Genomic DNA, 20,116 nt, shown 5'->3' on the forward strand with positions numbered 1-20,116 from the left:
ATGAGTTGAGTTTATCAGGGACTATTTTTGTTTCATTTAATATAATAATTTGTGATATTTCCTGTCTGCAAGGCAAGATGTTTATTTTTGTATTCCAGTGCATGCGAACACGAAGTACATATGTAAGTGACATCAACAACACCATTGCCTGCTTCAATCTAGCAAGTAGTAGTAAAAATATTATAGTAGTAAAAATAAGAGTAAGAGTAAAAATAAGGGAACCCAGTGGATCTGGCAAATGGGACACCAGAAGTATGTAAAACATAGGATTCAATAGTAACTTCACTCCGTAACTAGGTTTAAGCTTTCAATGGAGTTTACTTTGCACTGATATGTCACCTAGAGATGAAGAACAGTGCTTTGTTGTTTAAAATAAAGGGTCTATTAAGCAATAGGAAAAAAACCCTAGATCCTGCGAAAGATCCTGCGAAAACAGGAGGAGTTTTTGCCAGCTTTAGGGATCTTCCTATTTATCACTGCCCCCTGGCCAGTGAACACTATCACTGTCAGTTGTGTCCGCTTATTTAACAAGGACAGGGGTAGAAATACAGACACTGTCGTCCAATAGCTATTGCCCTCTCAGAATAGCATGAACCTGGGGACAGAACTAGAAAAAAGGCCTTATTATTAAAATAAACTTTTTTCTAATTTTATTTACATTTTTTTTTTTCACTTTATTCATTTTTTTTAAGGAATCTGGAACTGGAAACCCAAGAACGGGCTTCCAGTTCCAATGTGCATGCCGGAGCCAGCTCACACATGCACAGTTTGATAACAGACTGGCACGGTGAGCATTAAGACTTCTCACACCACTGCCAGCCAGCATCACTCAGCTACCTGGTGAAATTTTTTTGTTAGATTGTCTACAGCAGCGATAGAAAAACCTTCACAACGGATGAGTCTTTTTAAATAGACGTCTGACTGTTCTGTTCAGAGACAACATTTCAAAACACAAGTTTGTTTTGAGTTCTAAATCTTAAAACTTTGCCAAACTGTTTTGCTCAACTCTATTTCTGTGCCCTGGATTCCAGGCTGTCCATGAAAAGAGTGCTAACTGGCCTTCCATGTGAATGATCATTGTGTGCAGTACTTGGTGCAGGACTTTCAGCGCTCTCTGATCTCCAGCAATGGCAATAATCATTAACGCCTAAGACTGCTGATATAACAATGCATTCTGTTACAAAATAAAGATATGGTAATGTTTAAGTGCAGCCAATCATAGCTGTTATGTATACCTGGCTCACATATGTCTTCTGCTCTGTACAGTAATAGTCAGGGGCAAGCTGGGCGAAGGGATAAAGGAGCATTAGGCCCCTCCCCGCCCCCTTGGCCGGACCTCTAGTGAAAGCATCCAGCTGGCCTGGTAGTGCTTAATGTGGTTGTATCAGTCACTTAGGATTGATCCTATAGGGCTACTGTGGCCAAATAAAATCACATGTAAAGGATGGGCCACTGCTTAAGGGCCAGTGGTGTGTGCTTATCCCCCAACCCCAAAGCAATTGGCCAGCCAGTACCTGCTAATACTAGTAACAGCAAAAAGGGACATAAAAGTTACAATTTTATGTGATGTGAAGACAAGCAGTACGTGGGAAATACAGTAATATAACTGGTTGTTTAGAAAGAGGTATTAGAAGAATCTCTCTCATAGCTTTGTCTGGATAAATATAGTAAAGGAATATCTTGCCATATAGTGATATCTGTGTGTTGGTTTAGCATTTACCAGGATCCCTAGTAGATTAAAAAGAACACTTATTAACATCTTATCTAACAAAGAGGTAAAGGGAGCACAAAAAGCAAATAACTAATAGATTCTACAAATAAGCTCACTATGCTTGATATACTTAAGGATGCTGAAATTACTGTAGTTCTGGGATATCATTTTCCTTACCCAGAAGACGGCACGGCAATGGCTTTCATAAAGGTTGTTAGTACAAGTACTAGGCAGTCAGCCCTGGAGACCTTCCAACTGTCAGAAGCGTAGACTCTGTGCACCCGATGCAATTTAGACAAACCTTAATGATGTCTTTAACAAAAATATGACTTGACAATAGTGTTCTGGAAAAAACAAACACTCTGATCTCCAAGGAGTGTCAAGCGTTGTAAAAGATAGTTGAAGCAGATGATGTACGAGCAATTTTTCAAACTCATCAGAGTGACAGAGAAATCTTATTTTTTACATGTTTTTAACCTTTTGTGATATTAGTGTATGACAAGTTACAGCATTCACAAAGAGTAGGCGAAGTGCATATAACCTTCAAAGGCTACTGTGTGCGTGGTATATAAGTTGAAGGTGCCAACATATTATATACACACCTTCTACCATGTAGAATAGCAGCAAATGGCAGATTAGCCCTCCCTAGCGATGCTTTTATAAAACACATGACTTAAAGAACAAATAAAGATATATATGTATCCAAACACTTATTCTATAGCTGTCTTGGATACATGAGTCTGAATAGCAGAGATATTAAATGTAATGTGAGACTCTTATTAAAACTGGTGCACAGCTGTGCGGAAAAAAGTGCTTAAGTTACAGCAACCAAATTCTCCTTTTTTTTAAGTAGAGTGTAAATATGTCTATCGGGGGCAGAACAGAGCATTGCTGGGCCACATAGCAATATTTGGGTAGGGTCTGCTCTAGCCTTCCTGACTTCCTGCTCTGCTCTCAAAAAGCAGAGCAAGCACCTCTTGTGAGTATGCGTGGTGTGGCGCATGAGCCTACTGTGCATGCACCACATGCTTAAAAGAAGCCTCCGCTTGGACCCTTTGAGTGCCCAACAGAGAACTTGGACGGGTTAGCTAGGGTATCAGAGGGGGATGTGACCGGGCATTGCAGGGACCCCATAGTGGCTGTACCCCATGCACCCCCTTTAGTTCTGCCACTAATTTCTACTATGGGTTATAGTGGTTTTTTTGCACAGTTTCATGTGCACAAATTTTTAGAAGAGGAGCAGTAAACTGTTTTCTTAGATTCATTTTACCAGGGCAAGAAACAACTATCTTTGTCTCCAAATCTAGTTGTTTGTGTGTACAAGAAACAGGCACCATTCAGCTAAAGAACATTATAGCTCAGTTTGAGAATGTTCCACTATGCAAAAAAAAGAACATCCAACAAAGTGTTTGTTTTCATATCTACCACTTCCGACTAGTGATGCCAGCCTTGGTGCAGCAGCAGAGTTACGGTAAAGGTTTAATTCTAGTTATACATGGATTGATTTTTGCTCATTTCTGGGTGAACATTGTGATAACCAAATTATGTGAACATAAAATAATAAAAACAACATTTGTAAAATTATTGTTTTGGCAATATTACTAGAACTTATTCAGCTTGAAAAGATACACAATCAGATCATTCACCATTAAAAGTTTCCAATGTGACTATTCGTTTGAACAATTTGGTCTGCCTGAAATTAATGTTTTTGTTTATTTGTCCTCCACACATTAAACAATCAGTTTTATTTTTTTATTTTTTTTTATTTGGATCATCATCATCACCATTTATTAATATAGCGCCACTGATTCTGCAGCGTTGTACAGAGAACTCATTCACATCAATCCCTGCCCCATTGGAGCTTACAGTCTAAATTCCCTAACATGCACACACAGACAGAGAGAGAGAGAGAGAGAGAGAGAGAGAGAGAGAGAGACTAAGGTCAATTTGATAGCGGCCAATTAACCGACTAGTATGTTTTAGGAGTGTGGGAGGAAACCGGAGCACCTGGAGGAAACCCACGCATACACTGGGAGAACATACAAACTCCACACAGATAAGACCATGGTCGGGAATTGAACTCATGACCCCAGTGCTGTGAAGCAGAAGTGCTAACCACTTTGCCACCGTGCTGCCCCTAACCATATGTTAATTGTGTCAGGAGTTTAACCTTCTTCATCCAAGAAACAAATTACTTTATATATTTATATCTGCTTTATGATAAATTGTTCAGTTTCATTGAAAAATATTTTTAAATTATTTCATTAGTGTCTGCAAATTAACTATATCATTTTTAAAAAAAAATATAAAGGAAATTAGGGACTGTGACAAAATAACAGCCATAGAAAATGAGTAAATTCATATGCTGGTGGTTAGTACACATTGTATTTGTAGGGAGCAGATTACTGGGACCCACCCATTAGCCTAATGGCCCACATTTTAGATTTAGACCCATGCAGTGTGGTAAGAAGCCCTGGGTTAAATGTTAAGATTTTTTTGTAGACTAATCTTCAACCAGATGTCATAGTCAATGACGCATTTAATCAATTTTAAATAAAATCAATACACCTTTAAACCTCAGAAAACTATTTTGTGACAGAGATCTGCATACGCTTTGTTGCCAAATGCTTCAAATACAGCTATCTGCAAGCAGCAACTCAGAAACAAGGAGGAAAATTGGGCATAAGGCTCTGCCTACCAGCTAAGCACATATGTATTCAAGAATATTTGATAAATAAACGTGTAAGCAGTAAAAGACTCACCCTATAAAAACCACTGGAGAGCAAATAAAATCAGCAATTTAATTACTTCTTTTAACAATGATATTATTGTTTCTAAACTATAACACTAACAACTAATGGATGTTTACCAATATTAGTATATCCCTCTAGATTAGTTTAGAAACATCCTGAATGATTCTATCTTTGAAAATCTTAATTTTCCAGCATTTATATGCTTCCCTATTAGATCATGCTGAGAAAATTACCTCAGCAAATTTGCTCAGTACAGTACTAGTTTAACTGAATACATTTTTTAATTTTATGCTTCTTCTCATTTTGGTTTGTTGGCTCAGGACCTGATGAGATATGTCGCTTTGAGATAAAAGTTTCCAAATACAAAAGAGGACATTGGTATTTCACAAAAACAAGACATGCTCAGATTTGATTAGTTATGCAATATTCATTTAATTGCTAGACATGGGTGAATTGATTCAGCTGAATTACAGTGCCTTGCCATCAGCTATAAATTTGCTAACCATTCCTGATTCGCCAGAAACTTAGAAAACAATTATTGCCCACTGGAGAATCAGGCCAATCACAGTGCATGGAACAAAAAAAGAAACAATGAGCAAGAATCAACAAATGTCACATGACTATAGTATAGTATAGTAAGTATTATAAAAATAGCATACATCCCTGTGACTATCAGTAGCCCAGACTACTATATACTTGTGTGCGCACTGCATTTGCTACACAGCTGTGTAAACAGTACTGTCACTTTCAATGACTAATAGATCTTTGTACTCTCTTTTATTAACACATTTTACACCCAAATGACAACACACTCCCAATCTTCACGTTTTTCTGTCTGCAAACCTACTGTGTGGAGGTGTCTCCAAAAACAATTTAAAATAAGTGTGCCTCTTGAAGTGTGCTACATGTGCACATACGTGCAATATTATAAGGATTTACAGTGTGCATCCTGTTCATATAATAAATTACTATACTTTTAGGGTTATAATTAACTTAGCATGCCTATAATTAAAAACTGTGTTCGTCACTGGTGTCAAAATCATGAAATTTGGCACAGTTTTCTAATTCTATGTCCGAACTCAAGTTAATCGAATACAATCACTTCGGTTATAGACTTTTTAGAGACTGCATTATATGTGTAAGTGTAGAAGTACATTTTATTTTGCCTATTTTGTTTCAGAATTTCTTAGCAGATATGTTTTATTTATTTTTTTTGCCTTTTTTTTATTATTACAGCTTTAATTTAGATTTCTTCTTTTCATATTCAACTTCTGTGTTAACTATAGTGTTGTAATTTGTACTTGAACTTGTCCTCCCTATATTTACTATTTATAACCCAGCAGCCTAGCATGTATATGGAGCATTTTGAATGCTTACACATGTCATAATAAATGATTCATATTGCCTCCAATTCTGAAGGCAGATAAATTATATTGGTGATCTAGTTCAGTAAGGTTGATGACAGGCAAAATGACTATTATTATCCTTTACTTATATAGGGCTTTACAGATAATGTTTAATTATTCAGATAAGTTCCTGCCCCAGCTGAGCTTACAGAGCCTGAGTCATTAAGGAGAGCAAAGTCTTAAAAAGGAGTAACTTTATACCTGGGCAAAACCATGTTGCATTGGAGGGGGAGGTAAAATGTGGGGACAGATTTATAGTTGGGATAGGGCATTTTTTTTTATGAACTTTAAATTTCAGTATAAAAATAAAGTTATGAAGTATTTGTAACCTATGTGAAAAAGCAGCCAGTATTTAACTTATGTGCAAAATAATAAACTAATTTACACCCCTTGCATTGTAACATGCTTTGTCTAGGAGCAAACTTACTTCTTTTTTTTGCTTCGCTCCCCTTAATGACTCAGCCCCACAGTCTCTACCACACAAACAAGGGTAAATTTTTAAATCAAATATCTGCTCATTTCTGCAAAAGCCATGAAAAGGAGGTTTACTCATTATGTTTCTTATTTACAATATAGGCAGTGGAAAATTAAGTGTAATTATTACAATTACATGTGCATATATTGCAATGTATATACACTGTCTGATTAAATGATGATGATTGTTGGGCTTGTTATTTTTTTTAGTGAATTACTATGAGTATCAACAAAAAGCCACCCTACATGCAATGTACAGCGTCTAAAAATATTGCTTTCTAAATACATTTGTCAAGCTTTTTGTGTGGTTCAGCAGATTTGTTTGATGCATTATATTTTCCTCTCTGCCTGAGATGTGTTTATTCTCTATCCTTGTGGTAATCATTCAGAGAGAGCAAGTATGAAATTAATTAACTGTAGATCAATCTGGAGCTTTAACATTGTTACATGTTTTATTTTACTTTGTTGAATTTCCATGCATGAATAATGCTGTTTTTTTCACTAAACAAAAAATATAGCACAATCAAATTGAAAAGACAAGCAGTTTTTCTAAGGATGGTACAATTCTCGAGCCAGATAAAATGCTGTTTGCTTTGTAAGAATATGTTTTATTTCAGATGGCCTATTTGAGCTAAAGATTCCTGTATATATTAAATGTCTCTTTAACACATCCTCTAATTTAACATTTTTATCCCATCTCCACCTGATACTGCTCCCTATGGAGGGGACTACTTGCTATTGTCTCAATCTCCACTCTTAGGCTAGGTACACACTGGCTCGATGATTGCACAAAAAAACTCCAATCAGTCGACATGCGACCGTTTGGTCAGATATCAAGTGAGTGTGTATAGTGACATGATGATATAAAGTCGTCCCAAAATGCCGATCATCGATTCATTTGGTTGGTCGTACTGTTTAATATTTTCCGACCAATGACCAACCGATCATGTAGTGTGTATACACTCATGCTCACGATCTCCATAGAATTTACAGAGTCGTGTTCTTTTCAGCCGATGATAGCAATAAATGTCCCGGTAAATAAATGTAGAGAGTGCTGTAGAAGGAATTATTCATTTGTTCCTTCTGAGACAGAATGTTTTGTTTCAGAGTCACAGAAGCTAACAAAATTTGTTAGGACAAGTGGATAACTATAACAAGGTCGTTTTAATCAGTGTGACAATGTGACAATAATGAATGAATATTGTGTGGTCATTCTCTGAAGACTAGAGGACCTGATGAAGGACCAGATGAAGAGTACAGATCTGAAGGTAAATCCTGTCAGTGTGTATGCATCAATTGCCAGACTGATCGGACCGTCAGTCGTAGGTACAATCGTTTGAGATAACACGTCGGTCGGAAAATTCTTCAGTGGGTACCTAGCCTTAGTCCAATTAACTGTTATTGCTTCAGCATTGTACTGTTCGTTCACAGTAGGGAGCTCTCTAGTATATGTCTCACATCCACATTTTGACAATCTCATATGTACGTGTGTGTTGTGTTTTTATCTTAATATGCAGGAATATCATCATCATCATCATTTATTTATATAGCGCCAGCAAATTCCATAGCGCTTTACAATTGGGAACAAACATTGATAAGACAATACTGGGTAATACATACAGACAGAGAGGTAAGAGAACCCTGCTCGAAAGCTTACAATCTATGGGACAATGGGAGTTAGAAACACAAGGGCACGTGCTACATCATATTGCACAATGGACCAGCTAGACTGCAAAGGTAAAAGTATTGAGTGTGCTGTGTGTGTGGCAATGTTGGTCAGAGGGTTTTTGTCTTGCGTTAGCTGTGTAGAGGATGGTAATAGGGTAATCTAGAGACATTAAGATGATGGTTGTGGAATATCATAACCTTGTCTGAAGAGATGGGTTTTCAATGAACGCTTGAAGGTTTGAAGACTAGAGGAAAGTCTTACTGTGCGTGGAATATCAGAGAAACAAAAGTCTTCCATAGATCAAGCATAAAAAAACATTTAATCAGAAAAACTATATATTACCCACATTTACTTGACTTTTACATCACTTATGAGCTTTTTTCGCTGCTCATAACCATATTCAAAAGCAAACCAGTTGTCCATCAACCTAGCACCACCGACTACCTGTTTCAAGAACTTGCCCTTTACATATTCTTGCTATTGCTTTAGTTTCTACATTAATACTATACTGTTTGCCTTTTATTAGCATTTGATTTAAACTGAATAATTTCTACATTTATTTTCATTTGCTTTCTATTTAAACATGGGACGCTGTGAAGGCTTGGGCCATTGAGAGAGCTATGGATGGGTGGAAGTATGGGCAACACAGAAAAGTGTGGGCCTGATTGTTATAGGAACTTGAGATATCATTGTAGCATTAGCATAATATCATTTTTCCATCCTTTACATTATCTATAAAAAAATATTAATGCAATATGTGCATAACATATATTAATGTAAAGATCCACATATATCTTCTATCATTTACTTAGGTGAGAGGAATTTTTTTTGTATTTCAGACTGTAGATATTGTTCGGTAATGTGACCTCAAGAAGCAGAGCTAGAAACCCACTGGCCTTAATAACAGAACATTAAATATCAGCTATACTTCTAATACTCACATCCACAAAGCTGCTTTCCAAAACAATAAATGATGCTGCAACACATTAATTACACCTTCGGCAAAGTGACAATTGACTAGACAATGTATACATTATTTGTATCCTCTGTAGCTGCACCATTCAATTGCTGCCAGAATAAATCAATAATCCACCAGACTGCGGACGATGGAAACACATGTTTTCTTCTTGATCATATGCCCTGTTTGTTGTCAGGCCACGCAGAGGTCACATGCTGTGGCTATAGATATACTCTTAGTGACATCACACACTTATTGTTGATAAACCATCAAGAGACCAAATTAGCAATTAAAAAGCATGATGGAAAATGAGAAACATATTTCCTTCTTCTTTTGTCTTATTATAAGAAAATAGTTATGCAGCACTTGTCTTTAGCAGAAAAGTGGTTAAATCAAACGACATCTATGTAATATTTCAAAGACCACATATATACTTGATGGTTTAAAGGAGACCACTACCTAAATACCTAAAAATCATAAACTAGAAAAATGGGACCTGGAGTGGTTGGGTACTAAATGTAGACACTGAATATGTCCGTAGTTAGCCTGATAAATGCCGACACTTCCATTCTGGGGACAGCTTGAAAATGTCGACAGTGTAATTGTCGACATTGTGAATGTCGACAATCACAATACTGACATTAAAAGACCAGATCCGGCAGCTATCCACCAGCATTGGTCTTTTAATGTCACCATTGTGATTGTCGATATTCTGAATGTTGACAATCACACTGTCAACATTTTCAAGCTGTCCCCAGAATGGAAGTGTTGGCATTTAGCCTGCCAACATTTTCATGTAGACAGTTTATCTGCCGACATTTCCAGTGTTGGAAATATGACCACATCCCCCCTCGAGATACTATTCCAAGAAATAACTCCAGCCGTTACCAGAGCTATTTCACTTCTTTGGGTGATATACCTCTCAAATAATGGGCAAGAAAACAGAGAATTGAACTAGTGTAAGCTTCTGTAAAAGGATATAACATCCAGCGGTCATCCAGGGATCTGGCAAATCAACAATTAGTTCTACCCAGAAGAGATTACTGCTGCGGAAGAGTTGGCAAAGCTTCAGTGATGACATGTAGCTTACACATTTTGGGACCTCTATTCCCATTCCCCATAGAAAAGCCAAGGCTAGCATCAAATGCTTCATTGTCTGTAGTTTACTGCCTTCTTTTCCTAGCGGTTCCCTTGGAAGAAGTGTTATTTTTTACATCAAAGGAGACAAGTTTCTACCAAGCAGCACAGATCAGGACAGATAGGGCATAACAGTCCCTATAGAGACTGCATTAAATATTGCTATCATGACCACATTGGGATGTTTAATCAGCTGTCACATACATTGAAGCAGAATGCACTAAAATGCATCATGTTTTCTCCTCCAGTCTCAATAACCATTGGCATTCCTGGGGCATATTACATGCATTTATCTTACATAACAAGGCAAAAATGTAATGACTAGTAACAAGCTATTTGAAGTTTAAGACTACTCTCAAAGTTTGGTGAATTTTAGAAAGTGCACACAAATGCATTGGTCTGGTGCTTGGACGTATGCCCGTTTGTATAGCATAAATTCTGAATATTTGCATTGTGCATGCCAACAAAGAGAGTTGCGTGCATCTGACACATGCGCCTCCTTATAATTAGAGAGGTTGAACGGGCATATATGAGGGAAAGGGCAGTCTTCACCTCCGAGGCTTTCAGCATTGACCGTGCATATATTATAGGATTTAGTGGCATATTTTAAAAAAATATTTTTTTGCTACTTTCATTCATACTCGAAAAGTATTGTTATATCTGTTGTATTATATCAACAAACTTTTCTTGTGCTTATCACTTAGTTGTGTGTATCCATATGTGGGTGTATATATGCCTGATGTAAGCCTGGCTTATAAGCTACAGGTGCAGAACTGGAAGCATCTTGCAATGCGTGCCACTCAGCATTTGGGTGTAAATACACTATTTTTATTGGTGATTTTTTTTTTTTGCGTAAATTAAGAAAAACATTTTTCTATTTCAGCACCAGGCCTATTGTTACTCAGACTGCAATATACCAGGAGTCAATTACAAACCTGAAAAGATGCAATCCTAAAAAGCAAATGCTGTACCTGTTCCTTCTTTAATTTAAGATTAAGCATCAGCAAATACTTTCAATGGATCGTCTATTGCACCATACAGACTAACTTTGTAGACAAAAGCACATTTATAGGTGTACATAAAGCAATCTAATTAAAAATGCAAAGATGTCACACTAAAATTAAGATTGTCCTGATGGCCCCCTTACTCTCATTCCTTAAATATAAGTGAGGCTCCACTGAGCAGTATTTTAGGGGAACAATTAAAATGTTAAATTTATGAAATTTCTAAAGTGATAGTCTAAAGTAAAGTAAAGTTCTAAAGTAAAGTTCTAAAGTGATAGTCGGTGGGACATTTAAGTGATTTGATTAGCTTTGTCAACATGCAGGCTCACATATTGAACCACAATCGATCATGTAAAATATCTGGAGGCATTTCCCAGGAGTGAAAAGTAAGTGGGCACTTCTGTCTATACACAACAGTAAAACAAGTGTATTTGTGCAAAAGTGTTTTTTGGAAGTTTGTAAATGACACCATATAAAATCATTTATTTGGTCGTCTTTGACTTTACCCAATAACCCATCAGTTACTATAATATTTAATCGAAATATAAAGCTAGGTCAAAATCAAGTTACTGAAAATCTCACGGTTCACAAGTCAGCAGGAAGCTGTAAACCATCCGTTGATTTGGATGGACATTTAACATTATATGGAAACAGTATCTATGTTGGATGTCTCATGAGAACCAAGAGATTCTTGTAGTTAAAAAATGTTGATTTGATCCCTCTAAAAAATATTCCTTATGAGTGTTCTGTCAGTTGCTATTAATATACAGGTACATATTGTATTTCTGTAGTATGTAAAGATGAATGGATGGATAAAAGGAAAGAGCTGATCCTCTAGTAAAACAAACACAAATCATGCATACATTTAAACTGTTAGCTTGGAAGACCTTAAGATAGTTGTAAATGCATAGGATTTTTCCACACCAGTGGGGAAAGTAATTTTCCTTTGCCCTATTCACCTACTGAAAGAATATTCAGAAAATGAGTCAATTGGGAAAGTGCTCGATATCCTGACTGTAGGAGATTTCTGACTCAGAAGAAGTGGATAACTGAGCAGAAGCCAAATGAGCAATGAATGCAGAGCTGGGCAATAAATGTGCCCACTAATGTAGGCCTATTTGCATGAGAAAATACAATTTCATAAAGAGGTGTTTATTACCTTTCTTGCCTTATTCCATGTATTCTCCTTAACCCCCATGACCTGATCTCATTTGGCTGAAATTGAAAACTGGGACATTGGAAAACTGGACTTTGGTGTGTGCATAAAAGTCTAAACATACTTCTTTAGTTACAGAGATTTATACCAGAACAAAAACAAACAAAATAGGCCAACAGGCTCGATCAGGAACCTACTATATAGCCCAACACTGGTGCTACCTACCTCTAACCCTGCCACAGAAGAATGTGGGAGTGGATGGGGTCTTTTGTGGCACATTCCGTCACTTCTAAATCATTTAGAGAAGTTCCAGATTGTGTCACATATTTAAAAGAACACAGCCCCATCTGTACATGTATACAAATTATTAGACAGTAATAAAGTCGGGCTAATAGGAGCTCCCCTGGAAAAATCAGGACTAATGTATAACCTACGCTAATGACATCAGGGAAAGGGAAATGTCATCTGATGAGCATTGGTATGATAGAGTGTCATATACGCAGCTGCTGGCACCAGTCATGATGATAGTAATCCCTCTACGTCATCTTCTAAATCCTATGTTAAAGTGCATAGTGTTTTTAAGTCGGGGAAACAAAATTCTGATTTTACATGTGCAAGGTCTGTGACCATATATATATATATATATATATATATATATATATATATATACTTGTATACATATATATGCATATACACATATATATCTATAATATAAATGTCTAGTGGCATGTGTTAGTCTGTCTGTCTGTGTGTGTGTGTGGAAAAAATAAAACCAAGCTGCAGCGCCACCTGCTGGGCGGAGTTATACACCGACCTACTAAATTCTTAGTGTGTGTGGGGAAAAAAATTCAGAAAGGGCTGAAATTTGGTATACTAAGATGTTTTTAATTTGTTAATTTAATTTGTTAATTGTTAAAAGTGTTTATAAAGATTTAAAAAAAATATATATATATATTTCTTGAAGGAGAAGTGACAGTTGGGAGTGGTTGGTGGTTGCCGGGGGTGACAGTGGGGAGTGGTTGGTGGTTGCCGGGGGTGACAGTGGGAAGTGGTTGGTGGTTGAGGCCTAAGCTATGGCCCAAATGCATGACAAGAACCTTTTTAACACCTTAAGTAGCTTGATTTGACTAGAATGCATGAGTATCATGCACGGGTTAACTTGTATATATATATATATATATATATATATATATATATATATCTACTATATAAATGCCTAGTGGCATGTGTGAAAAAACAAACAAACAAGCTGCAGCGCCACCTGCTGGGCAGAGTTCTACACTGACCTATATATTTCTTGAAGGAGAAGTGACAGTTGGGAGTGGTTGGTGGTTGCCGGGGGTGACAGTGGGGAGTTTTTAACACCTTAAGTAGCTCTATGAAGGATGTGGCACTGAAGATGAAGGATGAGGTGATGGAGAAAAATGATGAGGTGGTGACATGTGGACAAAACCACGTTAAAAAAGGGCGCTTGCGTCGGGAAATAATGCTCTTCCCCTGAGGAGGCCTGGCCTAGCCCCAAATGCATGACAAGAACCTTTTTAACACCTTAAGTAGCTTGATTTGACTAGAATGCATGAGTATCATGTACGGGTTAACTTGTATATATATATATATATATATATATATATATATATATATATACATACACACACACACATACAGGTATATATATATATATATATATATATATATATATATATATACATTGCCATTTTACAAAAACCTTTCTTTTCAGAAAGTCCATAACAAAATGATGGATGGGTTACTGAAAACATGCACAACTCCCACTATTTAATGACATTTTCAGCATCCAAATGTAAATAAATGTGTATAGTGGTCTAAAGAAAGCATGGCCACACCCCTGATGAAGTCATAATTGAAACGCATTGGGTGGCCTCCCACGCATTAGTTCTCTTTTCTTTTATTAATATCTGGTTACTGTACCATTTTGGCTATTTGTAATGAATGAACTCTTTTGAACTTTCGGTGACATAATTTCCGGTCCGGAGTATCAACATCCAACAAAGCATCCTCCAGTATTTCAGCGCAGTTACAGAGAAGCCTGTGGTTTTTTTATTCAATGTAAGGGCTTTTAACTGTTTGTAAAGTAAATATTTATAAATGAATCTTCACATGTTCTGACCACTGTGTGGCTTGTTATTTATTACATCAGTGTTGTTAATTTTGTGGCTAAATTTGTCATATTGGATTTTATATAAGAAAAGAGTCTCCAGCTAAACAGTCTTTACATGGTGTTGGTCAACAAACAGCAAAGAAAAGAATGGAAAAATCAGGATTATATGGAAAAGAGAAGACCACATAATGCAGAAAAGCCCATTCTTTCTTATGATTAAGTACACATAACTACTGCCATTAATAGAGCTGATTGCTTTAATATAACATTCTACACTATATGCGCATTCTTTTCTATTTTGATACATTGCAATAGGAGCTATTTGGTGGCTGAGGACCCTCACAAGAGATGCTGCGGACTCATCCCTTGTATTGTATTATTCCTGTTGGGACTATCATATTGGAGTAGAAGGAGCGCACTATAGGTTTTCTAATATATATATTATATATAATATATTATTATATATAATACATATATAACAAATATATGACCAAAAACTCTGTGCTATTTTAATCCAAAAGGCTTAATCTCCAGCATTTTATATTTTCTTTTCTCTTTAAAGCATATTTCAGTATTTATTGAATTTTGTTCAGTCTCTGTTTTTTTTGGTAATTGCTTAAATGAAAGTTTTAAATTCTACATGCTGTGCTTATATATGATACTAGACAGCAGACAACTAAATGTTTGCACTGTTTCCTTGTGATTGCATATTTGTGAGTTTTTTAGATTTAAATATGCATTATTCTGTAGACATCATATGATGGCACACTATGAATGGGAAATTCACATCAAGGCCATTACATGCCGCTAGATTCATGGAAAAACATTGCTGTTAAAAAATAATGAAAGGCAAAGATGTCTATTATATTCTTGCCTCCTACAGCTTGGAAAATCTGGCTTTTTGTTGTTTGTTTTATTTGATGTTTTTTATACAACAAGACATAACTAGAGCAAAAAAAAAAAAAAATACATAGTTAGGAAGAATGCTACTAACCTTTCCTATAATGTCTGCAACTTTTGGAACAGACTTTCCTTTTTGGTGTCGGAGGGTAGGTGGACTTTGCCCATCCCAGTCTTGAAGTTCATCAATACTCTTAAGGTACAGCAGTGCCTTCAGACCTGTGCAGTAGTCATCAATCAGAGTGAAGTCTTGATTCTGTACAGCACTGCAAACCTAAAGATTTACCAAGACAGAAATTGATAGGAGGGTGAAATAACTGAAGCTATTTATTAATCTAATTTGTTGCTTACAGGCTCATCTAAACATTAATGACATGAATATTTAATTTTTCAGACGTAGCCATATTAAGAATTCTTATGAGTTTTTATTCCCGACCATGGCCTTATCTGTGTGGAGTTTGTATGTTCTCCCCGTGTTTGCGTGGGTTTCCTCCGGGTGCTCCGGTTTCCTCCCACACTCGAAAAACATACTGGTAGGTTAATTGGCTGCTAACAAATTGACCCTAGTCTGTGTCTGTGTGTGAATGTGTATGTTAGAGAATTTAGACTGTAAGCCCCAATGGGACAGGGACTGATGTGAGTGAGTTCTCTGTACAGCGCTGCAGAATTAGTGGCGCTATATAAATAAATGGTGATGATGATGATGAGTTGATATGCCTCAATGATGATTTCAGTGGTTTCTTTGAACCCCAATTTAAAGTGGAAACATGGGTCTCAATTGATTATGGTATACATAATATTAGTCTATTTATCTGTGCAATAATCCACATTTACTTTTGTGTAAAGTAGATATCAGGATTGACAGAAAACATTTTGTTGCACATACAAAATAAACAAAAATGTAGCATGTGACTTTTGTGATAGTCTAACATGCATTGTTTATCAATATACACCTAATCCAGTATAGTAAGATTCAGTTTCCTTATAACCATGCAGATATTTTTATTCTGCAGATAGCATTCTTATTTTTATTACGCATAGTTTACAATTCATATATATGTGCATAGCTATTCTTCTACATATTACAAAATACACTTAAGCATTGTTTAGTTTTCTCTGTGTTCTCTTTTAACATTTATCTTCTATTGACTATTTGCAAATATAAAACTGTCCACACACTGTATAATCCTGCTGCTTGACCTGAGCATTGAGAGACAGGATCACTCTTCCATTTGGCTATACTTGTGGGTGGCTAAATTGTGTGCGAGTCAGAAAATTGGTACTAGGTTCAAGTGACTGACTCACTTTCGGATTACACTAGGGCTTGTTAGCATAGTTGGCACATTACCCCACACTCTGGCTGGTATAACTCTATTCATGCTGTCTGATAATGAACTAATTGATCATTTTGGGGCAATTGCGTGATATTCTGGAGATTTTGTTGGATGTGTGACCAGCTTTACTACCCATCTCAGCCACTTTCCAGCAGGATAAGTTCTTGCATAACACCAAGGTTATATTAGCTTACATTAGTTTGCCCGCAGTAGACCTAATTTAAAATTGCACTGGATGTGCATAGCAAAACACCTTGGTTTTGCATCAGTGCACCTAAAATGATACACCCAGCCCACTTCAAGGTACACGCCTATACCACAAACTAGTAAAACTTTGTATCAAAATTCTGCCTCCTAGATCCAGCCCTTTAATTAGACTTTTACATTTTACTCATAAATTGCTCAGTTTTGCCTCATTTATGGTTTAAATAATCATAACAGTGAGGAAATATTAGCAAAGACTTCATTGCATGTGGAATTTTTGTGTGTAGGAAAATCTTCGAGCAAAGAGATCCTTCTAAGTGTAACTGGAAGGTACAATATAAGCCACAATAAAAGTTTAGGACGACGTTCGTTTCTGCCACTTTAGACATGGTGCAAAATTCAAGTGTTTTGCAGAACAAGCATGGACGTGTGCCCTTCAGCAAAGCTAAGAAGGCCCCTAATAATGCACAGTTTCCTCCTTTTTATCTAATTTCAAATATCTTACTCCTCAAAATAAAATAGAATTTTGCACTGGTGAGCCTACTCTGTAATTAATACGGAGTGCCCTCACTCTGCCCAACTTCTTCCATCTGTAGACTTTTGCTGCTCCGCAAATGTTACCATAAATCCTTTTTTTTCACAGACCACAAATGCAGAAAGTTACATATTTGCTCGGGTATGAACAGTAATTTATGATCACTATTTTGCTGAGTGTTCCAACTTTATACAAATCTATAATCCTACAAACAGTAGGGATGTACCTGAGCGCTGACCTTTGGCAAAATTACAATCCAAGAGGTAAAAAAAAAAACAAGCATGCAAAATCAGTATATATAGAGAGAGTCAGACTCAACAAATCCACTGGTCATGATCTCTAATGCAAATATTGAAAAAATACCAAATCTCCTCCATGTTAATTCTCCGGCTACAGTCTCCTACGTGTATATGATAGTACTTGATTTTAAATAATCAACACGATCGCAGACTTCCAAAAGTGTTTCCTCTTCATACGAGACACATGTGGTTTACTCAGAATAATAATCATGTGGAGAAAAAGAGATGGAATACCATAGCGTAATACCGCATGGTACAAGAGACCGCATCAGATGGTAAAAAGGTAAAGATCGTCCAAATATTAAGCTGACACACCCGCGTTGTTGCTGTCCTAATGGGCTTCTCCTCGAGTACTACTCCACAGGTCTACCTGCTGCACACCAACGCGTTTCAACTTAGAAAAAGTCTTTGTCAAGGACCTTGATAAAGACTTTTCTAAGTTGAAACGTAGCCGGAGAATTCACGTGGAGGAGATTTGGTATTTTTTCAATATTTGTATTACAGATCGTGACCAGTGGATTTGTTGAGTCTGACTTTTTCTCTCTCTCTATATATATATATACTTAATATATTTTTTGCATATTCTCTTGTCTTTTAAGACATTATAACCACTGACATATTGATATAATATGTTAAGTCCTTCGATGTTAAAAAGAAGTGCTAGATGTTATCCTCTTTCAGTTTTTTGTATTTTAGATCATTTTAGCATTTTGTGAGTATAAATGCTCTGAGGAAAAGTAGCTGCATCTTTTAATAGAGTGCCTGTGGAAGGTGTCATTTCTGTTTTCAGTATATGAACAATATTAAACCACAATTTATAAACTTGAGAGGATCAGTGCAGCTACTCGTGGGAAGTTATTGTGGATCAACTTCTCTCCTGGTTAAAAATAGAAAGGAAGAAAATAGAAGCGCAAATATATCCTCTCTAAAGTAAAATACCATAAGGTTATCACAACACATAGAAATAAAATGTATTACTAATTACAACATCATTAAAAACATAATTAAATAAAGCATATGTAAAAGCTCACTCCATATGCCAATCAACAGAACTAGTTCAGTTTAATATATTGCATTAAAAAATCACCTATAGTGAAAAAAAAAAATTCTCAATACTTGATAATAATTTTGGATTGTTTTAAAGTTATATAAAATCAAAGGACCAGATTGAAAATCACAGTCACTTAGATATTTTCTCAGTTTGTATGCCACTTATGAAATAAAAATCATGATCAGTGCATTTGACTCATCTAGTTCTGTAGAAAGATATAAGCACTGCCTACTGGAGCTACATATTGAGTCTATGTTCCATGGTGTATTAGATGTTCTCACCACAGTGATTTTACCATCCTTTGGTCTTGGCACAAATAAGTCTTGTTTTTTAGTGATGTTCAGGTCCCATAACGATTAAAGCATTCAACATATTTCATCTAGCGATATAGATTCAGCTCAGGTCCTTTAGTAATATTTGGCAAGGAGTGTAACTGACGCGTTTCTCCACTATAATTGTTTGGTTTCCTCAGAGATTTGTCCATCTACCGGTAATTATTAGGCAGGACAACAAGTCATGGGTAGATGGTAAGTCACAAGTAAGTACATATCCTGATTAGAGATGCTCACATTGTTTCAAAACGGTTCTCAAACCTTTTTGTCAAATCAGATCTATAGTTTAAAGGTTAGCAATAAATTATTGGACTGAAGAAAGACTACAAAATTTAAGTTATACTCATACAAGGGAAACATGTTAAAGCTGGTTCATATATCAAACTCAAACACAACAAAGTTGCTGTTTGAATTAAGAAAAGGAACTTTGAAACTAATGTACAATGAAGTAATTTAAGTTCAAACAGACAATATTTTGTCGTTTATTGTAGCTGTGACATTTATTTTCTATTTGGCACTATAGGTCCCAGTGGGCCCTAGATGACAGGACATACTGGTGCTTGTAGTTGTACAAGCACCAGCTTGCTCTAGCACCCATGAGTATGCTGGCAGTAGATGATCTATAAGCCCCAGCAAGTAGTTTGTGGCTGCCAGGACTTACCAAGACCAGTAGTGTTGGGGTAATTGGCGCAATAACATTTTATTACCCCAATACCCACAGGCAGCTATGCTATTGAAACAAACTATTGAGATTAAAGGATCAAAGCTGCAGTGCCAAGGTCGTAACTCTAGCCATAGCAGTGCCTGACAGCACAGGGGACCTGGATTCAGAGGAAAAACTTGTGCCTTAATATACAAACTTGTTATGGCTTCACAAAGTATTTATCCAGGTAGTTCTGATTTTGAAAATGATGATGATAAAATAAATGTGTATATAATCCAGACTAATATGGTAGATTACTGCTAATTACTCAATACTGACTAAGGAAGAAGCAGATATTGTTGTAGACAGGACTTTATGATGGTGCATAGAAGGTCCCATCACTATTTTGCTAT

General features: G+C 36.4%; 1 protein-coding gene across 2 annotated transcripts in view; it reads right to left on the reverse strand.

The window, feature by feature from the left end:
• Positions 1 to 20,116, reverse strand: part of DPYD (dihydropyrimidine dehydrogenase) — an 816,112-nt gene that overhangs the window by 71,432 nt on the left and 724,564 nt on the right. For both annotated transcript variants that reach the window (XM_075182332.1, XM_075182333.1), the window contains one exon: positions 15,400 to 15,579. In XM_075182332.1, the coding sequence (XP_075038433.1) occupies positions 15,400 to 15,579 (180 nt within the window). The remainder of the gene's footprint in view (positions 1 to 15,399; positions 15,580 to 20,116) is intronic.

Source organism: Mixophyes fleayi, chromosome 8 (assembly GCF_038048845.1).
Source record: "Mixophyes fleayi isolate aMixFle1 chromosome 8, aMixFle1.hap1, whole genome shotgun sequence".
NCBI classification, from domain to species: Eukaryota; Metazoa; Chordata; class Amphibia; order Anura; family Limnodynastidae; genus Mixophyes; species Mixophyes fleayi.